General features: G+C 35.6%; 1 protein-coding gene across 4 annotated transcripts in view; it reads left to right on the top strand.

Moving 5' to 3' along the window:
* Positions 1 to 24,854, top strand: part of LOC136038230 (KICSTOR complex protein SZT2-like) — a 330,409-nt gene that overhangs the window by 231,184 nt on the left and 74,371 nt on the right. For all 4 annotated transcript variants that reach the window (XM_065721331.1, XM_065721332.1, XM_065721333.1 and 1 more), the window contains 4 exons: positions 2,952 to 3,642; positions 11,489 to 11,655; positions 17,911 to 18,033; positions 22,985 to 23,222. In XM_065721331.1, the coding sequence (XP_065577403.1) occupies positions 2,952 to 3,642; positions 11,489 to 11,655; positions 17,911 to 18,033; positions 22,985 to 23,222 (1,219 nt within the window). The remainder of the gene's footprint in view (positions 1 to 2,951; positions 3,643 to 11,488; positions 11,656 to 17,910; positions 18,034 to 22,984; positions 23,223 to 24,854) is intronic.

Below are 24,854 nucleotides of genomic sequence, written 5' to 3'. Positions count from 1 at the left end.
TTGTCGGGGTAGTGGTAAGCCACTCCTCTCTACCCTTAGCAGAGGCCATTATCCATGAAGCTGGATCGTCTGCCCTTCACAGTTGTCCCTCTAGGAAGGGAAGGGATCCTCCCGTTCGGTGGTCTGCGACGCCGAGCAATTCTTCCCATTGCTGGGGGAAGGTGTGTAACCGCCGGGACATGTCCACAGGCCGGGGGGCTTTGCATGGTGTACATCAGAGGGGCCTTCCTCCTCCTCCGCCTGTATTTCTGACCCCCGGGCGAGGGTGCCCCAGTTTCAATTACGGACCCCCAGGAACTAGGTCCCCCCTTGGTCCACGCCTTCTATGAAGGTATCCTACATATCTGTAGAGCATTCCCCTATCCGCCACCTGGGGACGCGCTGAGTGGCCTGGGGGAGGCCCCCTACTAAGAAAAGACTCAATAGGAATTTTCCTTATGGAAGCTTTCTAATGCACCTTTTTTTTAACAAGTACAAAAGATAATCAAATGTTTGCTGACACTTGTAGCTTTTATAATGGTTCTGGGTAGTTTCCGTTTCCTAAAGTTGAAATTAAATGTTTGACTAGGTCTTTTTAGATCTGACTAGTCAGGTATCTGGCTTGATCTTTAGTTTGGCATTGAAAGTTGAATAGTGACGCCCATTATGTTATGGTCATTAATAGCGACGCCCTTTTAAACGCCCATGATGTTATGGCCATTAATAGTGACGAACTTTAAACGCACAATATGTTATGGCCATTAGTAGTGATGCCCTTTTAAATGCCCATTATGTTATGGCCATTGATTGGGATGCCCTTTTAAACCCCCATTATGTTATGGCCATCAATAGTGAAGCCCTTTTAAACGCCCATTATGTTATTGCGATCAATAGTGACGCCCTTTTAAACGCCCATTATTTTAAGGCCATTAAAGGTGACGCCGTTTTAAACGCCCATTATATTATGGCCATTAATAGTGACGAACTTTAAACGCGCAATATGTTATGGCCATTAGTAGCGATGCCCTTTTAAATGCCCATTATGTTATAGCCATTGATTGGGACGCCCTTTTAAATCCCCATTATGTTAAGGCCATCAGTAGTGAAGCCTTTTCAAGCGCCCGTTATGTTATTGCGATCAATAGTGACGCCCTTTTAAACGCCCATTATTTTAAGGCCATTAATGGTGACGCCGTTTTAAACGCCCATTATATTATGGCCATTAATAGTGACGCCTTTTTAAACACCCATTTTGTTATGGCCATTAATAGTGACGCCCTTTTAGACGTCCATTATGTTATGGCGATCAATAGTGACGCCCTTTTAAAGTGACGCCCTTGAAAAATCTCCCCTCCTGTGGAAAGATACTCTAGACAACTCCAATCCGGTAAAAATTTTCCCACGGACAATTCCCCTTAACATCTCCACATGTAAAATTGAATCGGCAAAGAGAAATTAAAACTAGTAAAAAGAAGTTCGTATAGGAATACTGGCAAATTCTGGAATTCTCCCCTGGTGTAAAATTTCACATGGAAAGGTCACCCCCCAAAAACTTCCCTCCTCATGGAAAATTCTCCCCGTAGAGAATCCCTCAAGTAGAAAATTCCCCTCCCCCCACCCAAAAATGTAATTCTTCCTAATAACAAATACTATACGTAAACAACGGGCAAAATTTAAAGACCTTTCCCCAGGGACAGTGGGTGGTTCAAGTTATCTTCAAAGGCATAGTTATTGGGCCTTTTAGTTATGCTGAACAAAATGGCTACCTCAAAATTTTGATCGGACGACTTTTAGAAAAAGGGGGCTAGTTGCCCTCCAATCTTTTTGGTCACTTAAAAAGGGCACTGGAACTTTCAATTTCCATTCAAATGGACCCTCTGCCAATTAGGACTATTGGTTCGATATGACCACCCTTGGGGAAAACACAAAAAAAAAACAAAGACGCATCCATGATCTTTCTTTTGGCAAAAAATACAAAATTGCACATTTTTGCAGATGGGAGATTGAAACTTCCACGACAGGGTTCTTGGGTACGCTGAATCTGACGATGTGATTTTCATTAAGGTCCACCGACTTTTAAAGTATATTTTCCCCTTTTCCCAAAAATCAGGCAAATTTTCTCAGGCGCGTAGCTTTTGATTGGTGACGCTAAACTTAATGAGCTTTAAATATTCGGAATCGGGATACCAAGCCAATTCTTTTTATACTTCTTTGGATATGAAAAATCTGTTTCATAGAGTTTTGGTTACTATTGAGCCGCGTCGCTCCTTACTTACAGATCGTTGATCGTTGAACTCTTTGATTTGCACGCTCCCTGTTTTGTTCACCCATGGAAAAATTTCTGGTACATGTATACAATGAGTGATGAATGAAAAAAAAAACCTTGCACTCTATGGCTTAGGCTTTGGACGCTTCTTCGCCAGGCGACTTGTTGGTCAACTAATATTTAATTAAGTTTTGTTAGTGCAACTTTTTGAGCTTTTGACTTGGGACACTTGCCTGACACTCTAGGGAGGCGGGCCCCCCTATTGAGCTTTGGACGCATGTTACCTTGCAAGCTCAGGCAAGTCAGGAAATTGCTTTGTTTAGGCTCACATTATCCTATATCATAGAAGACTCCCTAGAAAAGGTGGGGCACATTGTCTTCGGCTTCCTTCGTTCGAAATAATATTGGACGAGTAAGGGAATGGGCTAGTAGTGGGGGAGTTCATAATAAATTGTATAAAGGGCTATATTTATCCCAACTATTTTTTACTATTTGCTTTTCTTGTTTGTCTGGATTTTAGATCACAAAGAATGTACTTCAAATCACAAAATCATTCGACTTTGAGAAAAACGCGTATTTTTAGTTCAGACTCTCTTTTTCAATTTACTGAATGTTTTCATGGTTTAACATGTGAATTTTGAATTCCTTTTTATACTTTTATTTTAAAGTTTCTAAGTTATATTTACATCTTCTTGATTTATTGCAGATTCGAGGGAAATCAGTTGTTTCATTCTTTCATTGCCGAGCCCCTCAAAGTACACCCATCGAATTCCGCTCCTTCGAACAAACTAGAAAAGCAATACTTAAAAAAGTCGAATACGCGTGTGAATTTGTCAATAGACACATGCTCCTGAAAAACTTGCATGACACAAGAAAATGTAATAACCTTTTAGAAACAGATGGTGAGGTCACACTTTCTGAGGGTACTACTCGATCCGTAAGTATGGATCTTGACCTAGCTGATGAAAATCATAAAACAATTTTGGCAGCTGAAATGAAGTTCAATCCAGGTTGTTTCTCTTGTCCAGTTGTCTGGGAGACCCACTTCAGTCTACACAAAAAACTAAAGTCAGGACGAGGTCAAACAAGTAGAGGACTTCAGGCACTGATGATGGCTCTTGCCCCGTTTAATGTCTTAAATCGAAAGAATATGTATGTATATCAAGATGGCACAGATATATTTTACATGCGGCTGTTTGAATGTACAATACCAGAGGCAGAGATGGTTTCAGTTGCCAGATTTCAAGTGACTAGTGTGTCACCTGAGCCACGTATGAAGATGGTTACAGCTGGTAATAACCCTCAGGAGTCTGTAGGAGATTTTTCCCAGAATGTTGATGTTAGAGAGCCTCATGGAGATTGTATCAGATTGCTCGTTCATGGTATCACTGAAGCAGGTAAAGTATAAATCTTATTAATAAGTTAGTTTCTAATAGACGCTCTTTTTTCATATTTTCTAGAAACTCTCTGTGCTTCTATTTCTCTCTGTTTCTCCGTCTATGTATCTGTCAGTCTCTTTTTCTTCTTGTGTTTCTTGCTCTCCCTCTCCCTCTCTCTCTCTCTCTCTCTCTCTCTCTCTCTCTCTCTTAATCTCTCTCGCTCTTTCTTTTTTCCCCTCTCAGTAGAATAGCCAAGATTGGTCGAACAAGAGCCCTATCCCGATCTGCTATTGGAGTTGCTAACCCCTCCTATGGGTCCTTTGAATACAACAAGAGCCCTATCCAAATGTGCTATTGGAGAAATCGGGTCCGTGGAGCATCTGTTATTACGAAATCATTTCTGGTTGATAAGGAAATTCCTGAAACAATTATTACCTGAGTTTCGTTTGCGAAGTATGTTATTCGATAATTGAAGTGAATTAGGAGTGGCATGATGTCTAATAAACAAGTTTATATATGGATTCTAACATACAATTGGTTGATGTCTTTTTGTACTATAATGGTATCGAGCCGACAGTTGGTTATTGATTATTGATAATTGGTCTTGACTACAGCCGGTCAGGTATCAGTATTGTAATGCAATGGCCTTGAGAATATCGGTTTTCAATTACAGGGCTTGCATATGAATTTTGTTTTCATAGATAACTTCGAAGACCACACTGCCTTTCCATGACGAAAATATAAGAGTCAAACAGTTCGTGGTAACGAACTGTAGTAAGGAGCGACCCGGCTCAATAGTACCCAAAAGTTTAAAAAAATGAATTTTGATATCAAAAGCTACATCAAAAGAATTGCATTTTAAAGCTGATTTTAAATATATAAGTTTCATCAAGTTTAGTCTTACCCATTGAGAAAATTTGCCTTATTTAAGAAAATAGGGGGAAACACACCCTAAAAGTTGTAGAAACTTAACAAAAATGACACCATCAGATTCAGCGTATCAGAGAACCCTACTGTAGAAGTTTCAAGCTCCTATCTACAAAAATGTGGAATTATGTATTTTTTGCCAGAAGACAAATCACGGGTGCGTGTTTATTTGTTTGTTTTTTTTCTTATTTTTTCTTTTTCCCAGGGGTCATCGTATCGACCAAGTGGCCCTAGAATGTCACAAGAGGGCTCATTCTAACGGGAATGAAAAGTTCTAGTTCCCTTTTTAAGTGACCAAAAAAATTGGAGGGCATCTAGGCCCCCTCCCACGCTCATTTTTTTCCGAAAGTCAACGGATCAAAATTTTGCCATTTTGTTCAGCATAGTCAAAAACCATAATAACTATGTCTTTGGGGATGACTTACTCCCCCACAATCCCTGGGGGAGGGGCCGCAAGTTACAAACTTTGACCAGTTTTTACATATAGTAATGGTTATTGGGAAGAGTACAGACGTTTTCAGGGGGATTTTATTTTATTTGGGGTGGGGCTGAGGGGAGGGGTCTATGTTGGAGGATCTTTCCTTGGAGGAATCTGTCATGGGGGAAGAAAAATTCAATGAAAAGGGCGCAGGATTTTCTAGCTTTACTATAAGAAAACAATGAAAAATAAACATGAAAACGTTTTTTCAAATGAAAGGAAGGAGTAGCAATGAAACTTAAAACGAACAGAGATTATTACGCATATGAGGGGTTCTAAAAACACTTTAGCATAAAGAGCGAGGTATTTAGGAGGAGATAAATACCTCGCTCTTTATGCTAAAGTATTTTTAGTAATTTCAACTATTTATTCTACGGCCTTTCTGATTCAGGGGTCATTCTTAAAGAATTTGGACAAAACTTACGATTTAGTGTAAGAGCGAGGTATTAACGAGGGTACAAACCCCCTCGTATACATAATAAAAATATAAGATTATGAAAATTTGTTACATAAGTTAATCCTTAAGTTACGTATATTTTTTACTAATAAAAATGTTCGTTAAAAAATAAAAGTTCTAGTTGCCTTTTTAAGTAACCGAAAAATTGGAGGGCAACTAGGCCTCCTTCTCCACCCCTTCTTTCTCAAAATCTTCTGATCAAAACTAAGAGAAAGCCATTTAGCCAAAAAAAATTAATATACAAATTTCATTTTAATAATTTATGTGCGGAGAGCCAAAACCAAACATGCATTAATTCAAAAACTTTCAGAAATTAAATAAAAAAAAACTAATTTTTTTAGCTGAAAGTAAGGAGCGACATTAAAACTTAAAACGAACAGAAATTACTCCGTATATGAAATGGGTTGTCCCCTCCGCAATCCCTCGCTCTTTACGCTAAAGTTTGACTCTTTGCCACAATTCTACTTTTTAAAACAATTAAAAGCTTTAGCGTAAAGAGCGACGGATTGTGGAGGGGACAACCCATTTCATATACGGAGTAATTTCTGTTCGTTTTAAGTTTTAATGTCGCTCCTTACTTTCAGCTAAAAAAATTAGTTTTTTTTATTTAATTCAAAATAGGGATGAAACCTTCTAAGTGACAATGAAACAAATATAAAATTTGTATCTGGATATTTCGAACACATATACCGTGTCCACCATCAGCAGTAAATCTCATTTTTCTGCTGATGATGGACATTATATATGTGTTCAAAATATCCAGTTAAAAAATTTCACATTTGTTTCACTGTCAATTAAAAGGTTTTATCCTTATTTTGAACTGTTACATTTTGAGTTTTGGTCTTCAAATTGCCATCCAGGACCCATTGCCCCCACCAAGGCCCTGAGTCTCCTCCAGGGCCCCGATGCCACCCCTCCAACTTTTCGATCCCCCAAGGAATTTTTCCTTTTTTCAACACATTTTCTTGGACAGAATTTTGTGGGACTTGTAATTTTTTGGGACGCCGAGAATTTCAAGAATGATGCGTTACCCGGTACTGCGCAGTTATTCTTGTTGTCTGTGAAGCTATAGAATACGTTCTGTGAAGGACCTCACATCTGCTCTTTTGAGACACAGATACTGTTTTAGCCCATACTCTGATGTATTATTTGAGTTGCTAACACCTTCTTTGACATCATCCCCAAAATAAGCATCCTGGTTTCCAAGAATTTCTTGGCATGTCTCCGAGAATTTCAAGAATGATGCGTTATCTGGTTTTGTGTATTCATTCATGTAGTCAGTGAAACAATACAATACATCCTGTGACATCCCTCAGATCTGAGATAACAACTGTCTTCTGAAATAACAACTGAGTCAACAACATTTTTAACTTTTAAGCAGTTTTCCATTGATTTTATGAAGTTTATGAGTTTTATGGGGACTTAGTGTTGTTTATTTGTTTTGGACTTAGAATATTTGGGGACTTGGAATTATTTTGGATTTACCCATATTTCTTGTGATGCTTCCGAAAATTTCAAGAATGGTACGCAGGTATCGCGTAATAATTACTGTTGTCAGTGAAACAAAACAATACATCCTGTTACAGCCCTCGCGTCTGGTCATTTCATACATGGATACCGTGGCATTCACAGGCTTTATTGTATTGTTTCACTGACAACATGAGTGATTATGCTATACCAGATACCGGATCATTCTTGACATTCTCGGAAAAACGCTAAGAAATTCTTGGAAACCAGGATATATATTCTCGGAATGATGTCAAAAAGGTGTTAGCAATTATAATAATACGTCCGAGTATGGGCTGCAACAATATATGTGTTCCCAAAAAATTAAGTCCCAAAAAAATAAAAAGTCCCAAAAAAATTCAAGTCCAAAAAAACCCATAAATTTCATAAAATCAATGGAAAACTGCTTAGAAGCTACTTATGTCTTTCTCTAAAATTCCCCAAAAATTACAAGTAAAAATCAAAATAATTCTAAGTCAATCTCATAAAATCAATGGGAAAAACACATGATTCTTGAATTTCTCAGAAACATGCCAAGAAGTTCTCGGTGAAAGTACAAAAAAATAAAATAAAAACAATTCTAAGTCCGCCCAAAAATCATAAATTTAATAAAATCATTGGGAAACTGCTTTGAAGCTAAAAATGTTGTTGACTTCAATTTCAAATTCAAGAATGATGCGCTATCTGGTATTGTGTAGTTATTCATTTTGTCAGTGAAACAATACAATACATCCTGTGACAGCCCTCACATCTGGTCTTCTGAGTCCAATAACTCCAAAAGTCTCAGTCCTAAAGTTCCCCCAAAAATTATAAGAAATTTTATAAAATGATTGGTAAACTGCTTACAAGCTAAAAATACTATTGACTCAGTTGTTATCTCTGAACACCAGCTGTAAGGGCTGTCACAGGATGTATTGTGTTGTTTCACTGACAAAATGAGTGATTACTAAATACCAGATAACGCATCATTCTTGAAATTTTTGGAAATATACCAAGAAATTCTCGGAAACCAGCATGTATATTCTTGGAATGATGTCAAAAATGTTTTTAGCAACTCCAATAATGCATCGGAGTATGGGCTGCAACAGTATCTGTGTCTCAAGAGACCAGATGTAAGGGCAGTCACAGGATATATTTAAGTAAAAAAAATATATTTAAGTCCAAAAATTACATGTTTCAAAATAATTCGAGGTTCCAAGAAAATTCTACGTCCCAAGAAAATTCTAAGTCCCAAAAAATTTGTCCAAAAACATTGTGTTGAAAAAAAGTTGAAAAATGGTTGGGGGCAGAAAGTGGGGGTGAGGCATTGGGGAACTGGAGGGGAACTCGGGGCCCTGGTGGGGGGCATTGGATCCTGGTTGGGAATGTTGGGACCCAAAGTCATGCGCTAGCCCGGTGATGGAAAACCTATGTGATCCGGGCCATTACATTACAATAATGACTCCTGGGCAGTTGTAGTCATAGTCAGATATCTATTATCGGATTGATAACATTATAGTACAAAAAGATCTCTACCCATTGTATATTAAAATCCGTATCAAAACTTCGTTTATAAGACATCTTGCCACTTCAAACTCACTTCAATTATTGAGTAATATACTTGGCAGCCGAAACTCAGATAATAATAGTTCCAGAGATTTTCTTATCAACCAGAAATGATTATGTAATACCAGATGCTCGACAGACCCCATCTCTCCAATAGCACATTGGGATAGGGCTCTTGTTGTATCCAAAGGACCTATAAGAGGGGTTAGCAACTCCAACAGTACATCGGGATAGGGCTCTAGTTTGATCTATCTGGGCCATAATACTCTTCTTTTTTCCACTCTCTCTCTCTCTCTTTCTTCCTTTATCTCACTCTTCCTCTCTTTTTCCCTCTTTTGTTGCCTTTCCTCCCTTTTTGTTTGTCTCTATCACACTCTCTTGTTCCATGTCTGAATCTCATCTCTTATGATTTTTTTCATTTTATTACTTAGCTACCATTCTGGCTTTTCTTTCCTCCCAAATATGGTTCTGAATATAGAGTAGACTTATATTTAAGCTCGATTAATTCGTAGTATCAACCGAGATTTCAAAGTAAAAATAAAACTATTTGAATTAAATCTATTTATCCTTATGTTAAAAATGAATATTGACGAATTTAACTTGTTGTCCTTTTATGTGACTATTTATGTTAGTGACCTTTTATGTGACTATTATGCTGCACAATAGTGCTCTTAATAGTGCTCAATAGTGCTGGATTATAAGCTTTGACGCTTCTAGGCTCAAGCATTTTTGCCGTTACGATAGTTTCGGAGAAATCCCCGGAAATTTGGGGATAGTGGAAGCACCGAACAAAACACAGCTGATGAGCCTAAAGTAATGAAAGAGAGGGAGGGGATACCAAAATCTCAGCTGTCATTCGTGGGAAACATATGACAGCTTGTAAGTGGCCATGAAATTCTTGAGTTGTTTTAAAATCACTTTTCTGTGAATAAGCAGCTTGGCATTGGAGTGCACTTGGCACTTAGACGATAAATCACATCGTTCCAGTTCTGTTAAAAAAAAATCATTCATTAATAATTTATTGTGCCCCCTAGCACTGTTGATCTCTAAGTCCGGGCCTTGTAGGTCTTTTGGTAAATCTGGGCCTGTTGATAATCTCACAAAGCCCAGCAAGTCCTGGGCAATTCTTGGTTTGAAGCCCGGTAGACTGAAATAATCCCAAAATTAAATCCTCTGTGAAGTTGAAGCCTTCTTCTTTCCCTTTCCCTTTGTTTCATTTTTATCTTAAATGGTGAGTCCTGGCAGATTGATTTTTAAATATTTATTTTCTAATCCAAGAATTTTTGTGAATTATATGTGAACAAAAATTCCGCGTCTTCATTCACCTTGTATTGGGAGCAAAGTAGACTTGGTCTATTTCGATGTATATATCTTCTTCTTTGAGGAAAACTGATGAGGGCTTTAAATTCTAATTAAATATATTTTCGTTGTGTGAAGTGTATGTTTGATTCTATGTTAAATATGTTGTGAACTTAGCGTATAAACCATATTAAGGTGTAAACCATTAGACCAACATCTTTGGAAAAACCACAACGCGCAAATGGTACAACGAAAGAAAAATGTAAGGAAAAACCGACAACTTTCGATTTTGAAAAGTAAAGCATGATAAAAACTCACAATAAGAAATTCCTCAGTAAAAATCAAATTAAACTAAAAAAGTAGTTGAAATAGTTTTTGTGCCATTGTTTTATAAAGGCGCTGCAAAGACCAATAAAAGTTTTTTTCGTTTAAAAAATAAAAGCTTTAGGTGTAATTTTTGTCAATACTGTTGTACTTGTCACTATACTGAAAAAAGTCCCTATTTATTGATTTATTTTCTTGTGATATAAAAAATTACTATAGGCTACTGTTCAATAACAATCACTATATTGTGACATATTGATTGTTTATATTTTTCTTCCTTCCAATAATAATAAATAAAAAACCAATAATCAGGTCCGGCTGAGGCGACTTCCATATTTTTTTTTAATATAAGAAATGATTTTTTGGAAGTCATTTGTTCTGGTTATAGACGCGTAAATTTACGTAAACATACTTGCCATCGAAAAATTGTGATAGAAGTTTTGAGTCTAAGGTAAAAATCGGAATTACGGTAACATGTGCCAAAAAAAATGTTATTGTTTTTATAATTCTCAATTTCAAAAGAAGCTCAATAATCAGATCCGTCTCTGTTAACCCCCATTTGGGCTCGAAATAAGTAGTAACCTTTTTGCATTTCTTGTACTTCATGGATGTTTTCATTTATATTTCTGAAGCTTCCCCTTTGTAACTCACGGACGGGGGGGGGCAATGCCCTCAACCCGAATAATTGTCTTTTCTCATCGACTAAATCAGTAATAATTTATAATGTTAGTTCCCCTTATTTTCAACTTCCAGTGCCTTTCTTTCGTAAGATCTTTCCTCAGAGGTAAATTTAAATCCACTTATTTTGGTCTTTCTCCAAGGTCTTGAAATCTTGAAAGGTAAGAATTTCTATATGAGTTAACTAATTTAAGGCAGGGGTGTAATTTGCTATGGCGTGGGGGGACGCACCTCCCCTCTCCCAGACTATTGTTTCCCCCGTACCCCAGCTGAAATTCAGTTTCTTCAAAAAGCATGTCAAAACAAGGATAAGCCTGCATAATTCAGGCATCCACTAAAAAGGGTTAGTTTCCTTTAGTATATTTTTACCTTTATGGTACTATATGGTTGATTTTTCAGTTTTCACTGAAATTTTCTCTTAACTTGGGAAAATTTGTTCCAATTCACCCCCCCCCCACGGATTTTTACGAAATTGCACCACTGGTTTAAGGCAAGACTTTATGTTTACGACCTTCTAATTTTTCAGTTTTCTTAACAATAAACCATTTTCTATGTATATTTTTGAATCCTCCTAAACCATGTTTTGGGGGTTACCCTAGCATATGTCTACAAATTGATTAATTATATTCTGATCAAATGCTATTTTGTAGGTCCTGCGATTAAAAATGCACTTACTGAACTTCTGAAGAATCGACTGGACGAAGCTGTGCTTTCAAATCTCTACCGCCTACTTGCTAGAAATCCTCAACGAAAGTTAGATCCAGAAGATGTCGCGTTTTTGCAATCTGAAGGCGAACAACCATCAAAGAAATATCAGGTAAATGATCTCATATTGTTGATCCTTTTTTTTTTAACCCTCTCCATGAGCCAGTAGGATGGAACAGTAAGACGCATAACTTTAACAAAAATTGTAAATTTTTCCATTGGTCGGAAGAATCTACCCTTTTCATTGTGTCTAAATAAATGGTCAGTTGATTGGAATGGTTTTGCCAGAATTGCATTATCTATATTGACTGCTCTAGTTTCCTTAGGAGGATTTTTTTAAAGTTTTTTTTAAAGTTTTTTTTTTTAGAAAAAAATTATTAGTTTTTATTCTCACATTTTAATGTAAGTTTATATATATATATATATATATATATATATATATATATATATATATATACATATATATATATATATATATATATATATATATATATATATATATATATATATATATATATATATATATATATATATATATATATATATATATATATATATATATATATATTTCTTTCTCGTATTGTGCTGAAGACGGCCCTTAGACATAGGGCCGAAATATCCTCTGAACAGATTTACACTGTCTTGAAAAGATTTTCCCTATTGTTTCTACTTTGTGTTTGTTTGTCAAATTCCCTCTGAGCCTGTCCCTGTTTAAGATACTTATAAAAGGAAAGCGTGCTTCCTTAGTTAGCATAATGTTATTATGCTTTACATAGAGCACCAAGACATTACTTATTTTTGTTGCTGATTTTAAAGAGCTTTAAATGCCTTATCAACCCTATATCCAAGGCCATATTCAGGAAGGTAACGCGCTTTAACTCACCAACCTCCCCCTTAAGCTTTTGTCCAACTCGTCAAAAAATATTAAAAACAAATTACATAAAATATAGAATAAATATAAACAATATTAAAAGACAAATATATAACAAAATATACAAACATGTAAACGTAACGTGTAAACGTATAACGTGTAAAAAAAGCGTATAATATAAGAGCATCTAGGAGCTGCTATGACCATGCTACAACTTGCTAAATCTTGATAAATGATTAATATTAAGTAAATGAAAACTGGATTTATGTCAAGTTTATTTTTATGGAAAGAAATTAGAATCCTAAGATGTTGCTCTAATTAGTGTGTACACACTTTACATCAAAAACATACTTAAAAAAAAGCTTACGCTAAAACAACACACTAAAAACTGTTAACCACTATATACCAAAAATGCGTACACACTTTAAGTAACAGTGACAAGAAAAATCGACCCCTTTTGCTCAAAATGTTTTTTTTAAGTAAAAATTTTAAAATGAAGTCGAGAATGTAATTACAGTATTTCCATCACACAAAGCTGTGTAAATTATTCTTTAATTATGTGTTTTTTGTCTCTTTTTTATGCAAAATTTGGGTTTTTCCGATGGAAACAAAACTGAGCAAGTTTTTATAATATATGCTTATATGCTTGACTTAAAAATTGAAATCAGACCATTTTAATACCGTTATTTTTGTGTGTTTTTTTCTTTGGATTTTTTTTCCTTTGAATGATATCTTTTCAATAGAAACCCCAAAAAATAACCATGTGAAGACTTTTAACACTAGACGCTATTGAAACATACCCATGGTAATAATTTTACTCAAAAATCTCAAAGTGCGTAAGATTTGCGACGATTTCCTGACCCTGTCAGAAATCCATAAAGTATTAGTTTCCATGGGTCTCAAAGTGCTGCTGTCTACTTTTATAAGAGATTTCTGTTTGGTACAGTCTACTCCCGATTACCCGCGGTTCGATTATCCGCAATGCGGATTAACTGCGGCAATGTAAATTAAAAAAAAAGTTATAAATACAAAAGTCGTAAAAAAAAATATAGTACAAAGAAAATGTATTTATTTCATCTTTAAAAGCATATTAATTTTAAAATTATGTTAAGGTACTTTGCTTGTAATAATAAACTATGTTTGCTACATTTCGCTAACATTGCGTCTCGCCTGTGTTGCTTAGGGTTGTGACGTGCTATTGGCGGATAAACTCGTTTTGCAGATAATTCAGTCACAAATGAGAAAAAGAGCTATATGACAAAGGAACAAACGCAAGTGATTCACTATTTTTAGAAAGTTTAATTAGGATTTTGATTTTTTTTTTTTTTTTTTTTTTTTTTTTTTACACTTTAAAACTGTAAGTAATTCTACGGTTTGTTCTTCTTTTTTCGATTGATTGTCATTCCATTTATTACTTTTTTCCTTTGTTATGTTTTAAATACAGGTTTTAATAAGCGTAATTTTGTTTTTCTTTGTCCCTACAATCTATTTTTCTAATATATGGATTATCCACAAAATTCGATTTTCGCGGCATTCACGCCACTCAATTCCGCGGACGATAGAGTCGACTGTATTTCGATTAACTTTGTGATTTTATCTGATGTGTTTGGGCCTGAGACTGAATAATGGCACCATATTTGCCTGTATACATCGAAACTTCAACTTCTGCACCTCTAAACTTCTCTATTCTAAATTTCAATTGATTGCTCATTCCTAAGATAGTCCACGGCAAAAAATTCAGCTTTTAAACTAAAAAAAAAATACAATTTCCTTGTTAAAGTTGATTAATACGCTCTGCAGAGCTGACGAATCTATATTTCTTGAATATGTTTTTTTTTTCATAATAATTCGGTCGTGATTGAAGCCAACTTGGAAATTTTGAGGGGCTGGCAGTTTCCTTATTCTGGCAAAAACAACACAAAACTGGATAATTGATTATACTCAAAAGTAATCTTTAGTCTGATTCGTTGCAAACAACTTGCTTACCTGGCATCTAAAATTCAGACGTGTTTTTGGAATTTTGTTTTTAAATCAACCTGGAGGCAAAAATTGACCCCCTGGCCCTCTTTAAAAAACCAGGTCTGTGTTCCTTCTCCACCCTGCCCCTCCCAATGCCAGCTTTGTGACCTGAGCTTCGTCTCATTTTACGTTATCATTTACTTTTAATAATAGAGATAATGACAATTTTAAGGCACTTAACCATCTAATGGAACTGTATCAGTTTACGCTTCCTTCAGTTGCTCTGTCTTCTGCTGGACCACTTGAATATTATCTTTGCCACCAGTAGACAGCTTTGGCATATGACTTACCTGTATTTTACGTCATAGAGTCAGTTTTAAGATGGCAGTGCATTTTAAGACTTTATAAGGAACGTGTCACTATTTTTTCTCCTTTTTTTTGGAAAAAAAATGTTTTTGCGACACCTCATTTTTAAGAATTTGAAGTGCGGATACCTTTGGCACAGTGCGTATCTGTTTTTACGGCATAGAGTCAGTTTTGAGATGGTACTGCATTTTAAGTCTGTCTTTAAGGAAGTGTCACTATTTTTTTCTTCTTTTTTTGGAATTAAAAACTTTCTTTTTGGGGCACCTCATTTTTTAGAATTTGAAGTGCGAATAGCTTTGGCACATTGTGTATCTGTTTTTTACGTCATAGACTCAGTTTTGAGATGGCAGTGCATTTTAAGTCTGTCTTTAAGGAACGTGTCACTATTTTTTTCTTCTTTTTTTGGAAAAAAACTTTCTTTTTGGGGCAACTCATTTTTAAGAATTTGAAGTGCTAATAGCTTTGGCACATTGCGTATCTATTTTTTACGTCATAGAGTTAGTTTTGAGAGGGCAGTGCATTTTAAGACTGTCTTTAAGGAACTTGTCACAATTTTTTCTTCTTTTTTTTGGAAAAAAATGTTCTTTTTGCGGCACCTCATTTTTAAGAAATGGAAGTGCAAATAGCTTTGGCATAGTGTGCATCTGTTTTTTACGTCATAGAGTCAGTTTTGAGATGGCAGTGCATTTTAAGTCTGTCTTTAAGGAACGTGTCACTGTTTTTTCTTCTCTTTTTAGAAAAAAAACATTCTTTTTGGGGCACCTCATTTTAAGAATTTGAAGTGCGAATATTTTTGCCACATTGCGTATCCGTTTTTTACGTCATAGATTCAGTTTTGAGATGGCAGTGCATTTTAAGACTATCTTTAAGGAACGTGTCACTGTTTTTCTCTTTTTTTGGAAAAAACATTCTTTTTGTGGCACCTCATTTTTAAGAATTTGAAGTGTGAATAACTTTGGCACAGTGCGTATCTGTTTTTTACGTCGTAGAGTTAGTTTTGAGATGGCAGTGCATTTTAAGACTGTCTATAAGGAACGCGTCACTATTTTTTTTTTCTCCTTTTTTTTTGGAAAAAAGCATCCTTTTTGCGACACCTCATTTTTAATAACTTGAAGTGCGGATAGCTTTGGCGGATTGCGTATCTGTTTTTTAAGTCATAGTTAAGTCTGAATAATATTTCATGGCCCTATTTTATGTATTACTAGCTGTTGGGGTGGCGCTTCGCGCCACCCCAACACTTAGCTGGCGGGGGCGCTTCGCGCCCTCCCCCCCAAGCCCCCCCGCGTGCGTAAGTCGTTACGCGCCATATTTGTTACGCGTCTTTGTAGTTGTGTCCCTATGTCCGAGTTTTGACGGTCACCTGATCCAGTTTTTTCAGGTGACGTCACCTGACCCATCCATCCACAGACAGACAACTTATTTTTATATATATAGATATATATAAAAATAAGTTGTCTGTGTGTGGATCTGTGGATCTGTGGATCAGGTGACGTCACCTGAAAAAACTGGATCAGGTGACGTCAAAACTGAAAAAACTAAAAAAAGGCAAAAACTACAAAAAAAACTAAAAACTAATAAAAAAAATAAAAAAGCTAAAAAACTAAAAAAACTAAAAAAAGGCAAAAACTACAAAAAAAAACTAAAAACTAATAAAAAAGCTAAAAAACTAAAAAAACTAAAAAAAGGCAAAAACTACAAAAAAAACTAAAAACTAATAAAAAAATAAAAAAGCTAAAAAACTAAAAAAACTAAAAAAAGGTAAAAAACTAAAAAAACTAAAAACTAAAAAAAACTAAAAAAAAGGAAAAAACTGAAAAATAAGCTAAAATAAAGGTAAAAACCAATAAAAAACTAAAAAAAAACTGAAAAAACTAAAAAAAGGCAAAAACTACAAAAAAAACTAAAAACTAGTAAAAAAAGTAAAAAAGCTAAAAAACTAAAAAAACTAAAAAACTAAAAAAAGGTAAAAAACTAAAAAAAATAAAAAATAAAAAAAAACTAAAAAAAGGAAAAAACTGAAAAATAAGCTAAAATAAAGGTAAAAACCAATAAAAAACTAAAAAGAAAAAAAGGAAAAAACTAAAAAAAATTTTCATCTAAAAAACTAAAAAAAACTAAAAAAGGTAAAAACTAAAAGAACTAAAAAAGAAAAAAATAAATGACGACACTCAAAGAGAAAGCGACCAGGACAAAAGGAATGTTCGATTAGCAATCAACAAAGCACCGGGACACAGGGAGTATAAATGACGACCAGGACATAAGTAAAAAAAAAAACTAACAAAACTAAAAAGAAGGTAAAAACTACAAAAAAACTAAAAAGAAAAAAAAACTAAAAACTAATAAAAAAACTAAAAAATCTAAAAATCTAAATAAACTAAAAAAGAAAAAAAAAGGAAAAAAATAAAGGAGAAAAACAAAACTAAAAAACGAATGTATATACAGACCGGGACACCGGGATACAAATGACGACCGGGACACAGGGAATATAAATGACGACCGGGACACAGGGACACAACTACAACGGGGACACCGGGGGAAACAGGGGGATATAAATGACGACCGGGACACCGGGACAGGGAATGGTCGATTAGCAATCACCATCAACAAAGCTCAAGGGCAATCATTAGAATCATGAGGTATAGATCTGAATACAGATTGTTTTCCCATGGACCATTATATGTTGCATGTTCAAGAGTCGGTAAACCTGACAATCTATTTATATGCAAAGACAATGGGACAGCAAAGAATGTTGTATATTCGCAAGTTTTACGTAGTTAAAACCATATATATATATATATATATATATATATATATATATATATATATATATATATATATATATATATATATATCTATATTCACAGGTGGGACATAGGGACACAACTACAATGGCGCGTAACTATTATGGCGCGTAACGACTTACGCGCGCGGGGGGGCTTGGGGGGGCGCGAAGCGCCCCCACCAACTAGGTGTTGGGGTGGCGCGAAGCGCCACCCCAACAGCTAGTATAGATATATTATTCTAGCCATCCATCTTCATTAGCTTTTTGAAGCACACATGTTTCGATCTCTATCAAATGTTGGATGCGCCTCCTTTTTTTTTTTGTCACGTTTTAACAATGGAAATAATGACGATTCTAACGCACTTAATTATCTAATTGAACTGTTTCAGTTTACATTGCCTTCAGTTGCTCTGCCTTTTACTGGACCTCTTGAATATTATCTTATGGAAAGTCTTAGCTCCTACTTCACACCTCCAAAATATGTTGATGCTCAGGGTGACTATCGATTTAAGGTAAGTTTAATTCATTTTCCGTATTGCTTGATTTACAGTCACTTAACTGAATTCAAAATTTTTGGGTTCTTCCCAAAAACAAATCATCATTAATTATAAATCATTTTTTTAGATAGATGGATGAACATATATATTCTTAATTGATTAATATTTTATTTACTGTGAAAAATCAAATACCACTAGCCTATATATCCAAACAAAACCTAGAGAGCTTTTTAGCTCATTCCATTATCCATACTTAACTAATTAAACTAACAAAGTATAAGAAATATGCTCATCGTCAGTTCACATGGTCACGACATAATTCATCATCGTCCAAAAAAATAATAATAATAAACAAAATAATAAATTAATAAAACTGCTAGCATAGAGGCGCTTAAATGCATTTATCTTAAAATAGCTCATAAATTGAAACTGTCGCCTGCTTTCTCAGAATAAGAACAAAAAGTTTAAAATTTTTTATACGGAACATGTTTGGGGGGAGGGGGGCACTAACGAAAATTGTGTTTCTTCATTGGTAGCTCGGGGCAATTCGCCTCTGTAATTAATATAACGTTCAACCTTCTAGGGGAACACGTACTTCTTTGCCAGTTCTTTCTGTATTTAGAAAGAACGTTTTGCCTAAATTTTAAGAAAAATGTAATGACAAATAATAACCGGGCATTAATGATGATTTAAGGTATCTGACACACCTTCAGTGTAGGATGAAGCGTGTTCAATTAAGTTTTTTAATCGCTATTTTTTATATGTTTTGTGTTTAGATAGTATATTCATCCAAAATTTAGAGGTACTTACAAGTAAATGTAGCTCAAAAGTATATTTAATCAGAATGAATCAATGGAATGATGAAATGATATAAGATTGTGGGACTTTTCTACTCCCTTTATTTGTTAATTATTGATGGAATGAAGTATATTGCACAATAGTAACCGAAACTCTAAGAAACGCAATTTTGATACCAATAGATACATCAGAAGAATTGAATTTTTATCTTGATTCTAAATATATAAGTTTTATTAAGTTTAATCCTACCCATCAAAAGTTATGAACCTGAGAAAATCTAACCTTATTTTCAAAAAAGGGGGAAACACCCTCTAAAAGTCATTGAATCTTAATGAAAATAACACCATCAGATTCAGCGTATCAGAGAATTCTATTGTAGAGGTTTGAAGCTTCTATCTGTCTGATCTGTCAAGTGAGTAATAGTTGTGTATGTATGTATGTTCTCGAAAACGGCTCCACATTTTTTCTGGAAAATTGGTATCTTGGGATATTCTTGCTGAGAAAATCTGTTAAGAGACAATGTTGGTTTTTGCAAATGACATCATGTACTATGTTAATGCATCATATAAGCATTTCTTATGACATCATGTATGGCATCATATAAGAGTTTTCTTATATGTTGTCATGTATAGCATAAATAAGATTGTTTAGTTTCCAACGCAACAGTTATTTATATAATATAACTAGCTGTTGGGGTGGCGCTTCGCGCCACCCCAACACCTAGTTGGTGGGGCGCTTCGCGCCCCCCCAAGCCCCCCCGCGCGCGTAAGTCGTTACGCGCCATATTAGTTACGTGCCATTGTAGTTGTGTCCCTGTGTCCCACCTGTGAATAGAGATAGATATAAATATTTGTTTTTAACTACGTAAAACATGCGAATATACAACATTCTTCGCTGTCCCATTGTCTGTGCATATAAATAGATTGTCAGGTTTACTGACTCATGAACATGCAACATATAATTGTCCATGGGAAAAACAATCCGTATTCAGATCTATACCTCATTATTCTAATGATGTGTCCCTGTGTACCGGTCGTCATTTATATTCCCTGTGTCCCGGTCGTCATTTGTGTCCCGGTGTCCCAGTTTGTAATTTCTCTTTGAGTGTCCCGGTCGTCATTTATATTCCCTGTGTCCCGGTGTCCCGGTCGTCATTTGTGTCCCGGTGTCCCGGTCTGTAATTTCTATTCGAACAATCCCTGTGTCCTGGTCGTCATTTATATATCCTGCCTGTGCCCCCGGCGTCCCCGTTGTAGTTGTGTCCCTGTGTCCCGGTCGTCATTTATATTCCCTGTGTCCCGGTCGTGATTTGTGTCCGGGTGTCCCAGTCTGTAATTTCTCTTTGAGGTTCCCGGTCGTCACTTATATTCCCTCTGTCTCGGTCGTCATTTGTGTCCCGGTCTGTAATTTCTCTTTGAGTGTTTTTTCTTTTTAGTTTTTTTTTTAGTTTTTTACCTTTTTTCTTTTTTCAGTTTTCTTTTTCTTCTTTATTTTTCAGCGTCACTATGAAGTACATATCGACGAACCTTTGTTTTTTTAACTTAAATCTGGTAGGCATTGATGACCTTATCCAAGTCAAAATCCCAAACCCAATCATCATCGCTATCATTTTCATTTTTGATATGTTTTGACTCTCGCTGTCCAGGTGGATTTTCATCTAACTGCGCGGTTTTGCGTTCTTTAGCCGCAAGCCTGTTTTCTTGCTGTTCTTGTGATTCCTCGGAACGCTTTCTTTTCTTACTTTCTCTATCAGCAGCAAGTTTTTTGGCATAAACTCTTTGAGCAGCTTCCTCGGCTGTTGCCATTGTAGGTTCTTCAGTCATTTTACAATTAAACATTTTTCCGTGAACAAATGCCTTAAATACCGTTAATGACGTCACCGTCAAAGCAAAAATGACGACAACTAATTTCATGACGTCAGCCGACACAGAAACATGACGTCACCTGATCCACAGACAGACAACTTATTTTTATATATATAGATTTCTGTTAGAATGCCCAAAAAACGAAAATTTGCAGTTGTAGTTACTATAAATGATGATTCTATGGAACCAACACATAAACTATCAAACGTGATAAGATTTAAAATTCGACAACCTGGACCATCAATTGCGACAACACCAATACGGACAGCTAAAGCAAAGCTCATTGCTAAATTGTCTGAAATAATCAAAATCCAAAAATGTGTCAAATATGAAAATGAAGAGCAAAGACAGGGGCGGTTAGAAGATATGCGAAAACGACAACTAGAGCGGGCTAAAAGTAAGAATGAAGAGCAAAGACAGACGCGGTTAAAATACATACGACACTGACCAAGTGAGTGAGTCAAAAATTGAAAACAAAGAGCAAAGACACACATGATTAGAAGAAAAGCAACGGTGTGTCAAAAATAAAAATGAAAAGTGAAGAAACACGTGTTTAGAGGACACGCAACTGCTAGTATGTGAGCAATTCAAAAATTAAAATGAACAGGAAATACCCAGACGTTTAGAAGAACCGCGGCAGCGTGTCAAAAATGAAAATGAAGAGCACAGACACACGGTTAGAAGACATGCAACACCGAACAAGTGAGCAAGTCCAAAATGAAAATGAAGAGCAAAGACACACGCGGTTAGAAGACATGCAAAGTGTCGGGGAATAGGGCTGGTAGCCTTCTTCACATTTAGGATAACCCTGATTCGATGTTAAAACGAACACAAATTAAATATTAAAAAAAAATTCTTTCACGATGAAAGTAAAGAGCGATCAAAACTGAAAGCGAACGGAAAACATTCCACATATAAAGGGGGCTGACGCCTCCTTAATCCAGCTCCTTACAATAAGTTTTAACTTTTGCCCCCCCCCCAATGCTTTGAGCATGACTCTTCAAGCACAAGAGTAAGTGGAATGAGATAAAAATATTTTCCCGATTACATCAAGAATGGAACGGCTTATTAATGTGCATTACTTTAAACGATAAAATTTTCAGTTTAAATATTTGAAAGGCTATCGGTAAATAAAATTTGCAACTCCCGAATTTTTAAGTGCTTTTATTACTTATTTACTACAAAACTTAAGCGCAACGAGGGGAAATTTAAGGACTCCTCTTTATATATAGAGGGGAATTTAAGGACCCCCCCTTACAGATAGAAGAATTTTTGTTGGTTTAAGTTTTAATTTCGCTCTTTATTTTCATCTTAGAAAAAGTTTTTTTTTCATTTAATACCTCTACAGAGGTTATTGTTAGGCGCTTACTTAAACCTTTACAGAAAAACTAGTTGCTTTTTTAAAGTCCGGTCTTAATTGGTGTTTTGGCTTTTCTTAAGTGGGGCATAATGGTAGTAAAGTACGGTATTTTCGGGCAATAACGTTAATAACGCTATACCATCATCATTAATAATGCTAAACTGGAAAATTGTCCTGTTTTCTTAGATATCTCAATATTGAAGCAGAATCTGTTTACAGGTTGGCGAACATTACAGGTCGAGTGAAGAACATCTGGTCTCTTCTAATCACTTATGTATACTTACAGGGAGATTAATAAAGATGAGGAGGTGTGTCTAGTCGTGTTATATACAAAAGCCCTTAAACATCTCTCTGTGACGTTCAGCGCACCACAAGCTGTAACAAAAAAGAAATAAAAACGAAAGAAACAGATCACTGCTTCCCATATGAAAAAGTTATGTTCCTTATTACTCACGATGGTGGACTCTAATTGAATTTTCCTAAATAGGGTTTTCGGCTATGGCAGCTCCAGTGATGTGGGTTTTCATTTCGTTCGATTTCATATTTAAGGGATTTCGGGCTGTTTTTCAAAATTACCGTATATTTTTGTCACAACAAACTTTTATCATTAAGATTAATCAAAATAATAGTTACCATTCATCAGTCAGGTTCAAATGACGATCCTTACTCAATTGATAGCTTTTGTGTTATTTGTTTTTTTTTCAAATCTCGTTTTAAAACTTTTGGCTACTATATGAAGGAGTTGCTTCTTTTCTTAGGGTTTCGGCGGGTGTTTCAACCATGATTAAGACAAAGCCAGACTCAACAATTTGTGTACAACATTCCTGGGGTGTTGAATCCTTATTACCCTTTTTTTTTTTACCGGTTAACATAGATCTTAAGATGTCAAATATTGTATACAGTAATTTATTAGAGTAAAACTGAAATCTATATTTATTTGCAGGACTACTCTCCTGACCCGGTTCCAGAAAGTCATATGCTCATGCATGTAAGAACACCAGAAATGTCCCAGAGTTGGATAGGAATTGTTGGCTTTACATTTGTCGATGAATATGGTAATCCACTTTCTAGCCAAGAAAGATTGAACTTGCATGGCTGTAGAATGCCGTCTGATATGGCCGAAATGGAAGAATTTGTGAAAACTGAGCTTCTCTTAGAAAAAGAAGAAGAAAATTACAAGGGTATGTTTTTAGTTGGGCTATTCTGCTTTGTTGAGTCAATTAAATAAAAAAAACAAGTTTTTTTAACTGAAAGTAAGGAGCGACATTAAAAATTAAAACGAACAGAAATTACTTCGTATATGAAAGGGGCTGCTTCCTCATCAACGCCCCGCTCTTTACGCTAAGGTTTGACTCTTTCTTTCAACTCTTCTTTTTAAAACAGTAAAAAACTTAAACAGTAAAACAGAAACGTTATCAAAACCTTTAACGAAGAAATGTCAGTTTTTTATTATCCAGTAAGTTCCATTTTCCCTTTGTCGAACTTTAGCATCCCAGAGGATGAGAGGGGGGCTGAAAAGGGGAAGTTCCCCATCGCAAACATAATAAAATTTTTGCACTTTAAGTTTTAATGTCGCTCTTTATTTGCATGTATCAAGTTCCTCCAGATGGAAACACCCGAAATCTTTTTCAACTACTTCGTCATTGCTAAAATATCTAATCAAAATCTCGTTAGAAATTGGAAAAATATTTGCTGAAGTATCCTATCTAAGACTTTATGCTAACTCAGAAATTTCTTGGGCTAAGTAAATGAAATTATCAGGTTTCAAGTTTCAACGTTGCAACTGCCAGGTTCTCAAAATCAGTCTAAATGCCTGGCAGTGAATATAAATCCAATGAAGCAAACTGGTTAATAGTGACTGTTGTACCTGAAAAGGGTCCAGTTAAACAGTTCGTGGTAACAAACTGCAGTAAGGAGTGACCCGGCTCAATAGTAACCGAAACTCTAAAAATGGAATTTTTACGCTGATTCTAAATATATAAGTTTCATGAAGTTTAGTTTTACCCATTAAAAGTCACGAGCCTGAGAAAATTTGCCTTATTTTAGAAGATAGGGGGAAAAACCCCTAAAAGTCAAAGAATCCTAACGAAAATCACACCATCAGATCCAGAGTATCAGAGAACCCTACTGTAGAAGTTTCAAGCTCCTATCTATCAAAATGTGGAATTTTTTTTATTTTTTGCCAGAAGATATCACGGATGCATGTTTATCTGTTTTTTTTTTTGTTTTTTTTTTTCCAGGGGTGATCGTATCGACCCAGTGGTCCTAGAATGTCGCGAGGGGGCTCATTTTAACGGAAATTAAAAGTTTTAGTGCCCTTTTTAAATGACCAAAAAATTGGAGGGCACCTAGGCCCCCTCCCACGCTCATTTTTTCTCAAAGCTACTGGATCAAAACTTTGAGATAGCCATTTTGTTCAACATAGTTGAAAAACCTAATAATTATGTCTTTGGGGAGGACTTACTCCCCCACAGTCCTCGGAGGAGGGGCTGCAAGTCACAAACTTTGACCATTGTTTACATATAGTGATGGTTATTGGGACGTGTACAGACGATTTCAGGGGGACTTTTTCACGTTAAAGGGGGTTTAGTGGAGGTGGCTACGTGGGAAGATCGTTCTATGGAGAAAATTTATCATGAGGGAAGAAAATTTCTGTGAAGCGGCCGTAGGATTTTCTAACATTATTTGAAAAAAAAAGAGAAAATAAATATAAAAAAAAGTTTTTTTCTGGTGGAAGTAGGGAGCAGCATTAGAACCTAAAACGAAAAGAAATTATTACGTATATAAGGGGGTTCGTCTCCTCCACAATACCT

The sequence above is a fragment of the Artemia franciscana genome, chromosome 17 (genome assembly GCF_032884065.1).
Source record: "Artemia franciscana chromosome 17, ASM3288406v1, whole genome shotgun sequence".
Lineage (NCBI taxonomy): Eukaryota > Metazoa > Arthropoda > Branchiopoda > Anostraca > Artemiidae > Artemia > Artemia franciscana.
The sequence above is the reverse complement of the archived record's forward strand: the minus strand, read 5'-3'. Positions and strand labels throughout refer to the sequence as shown.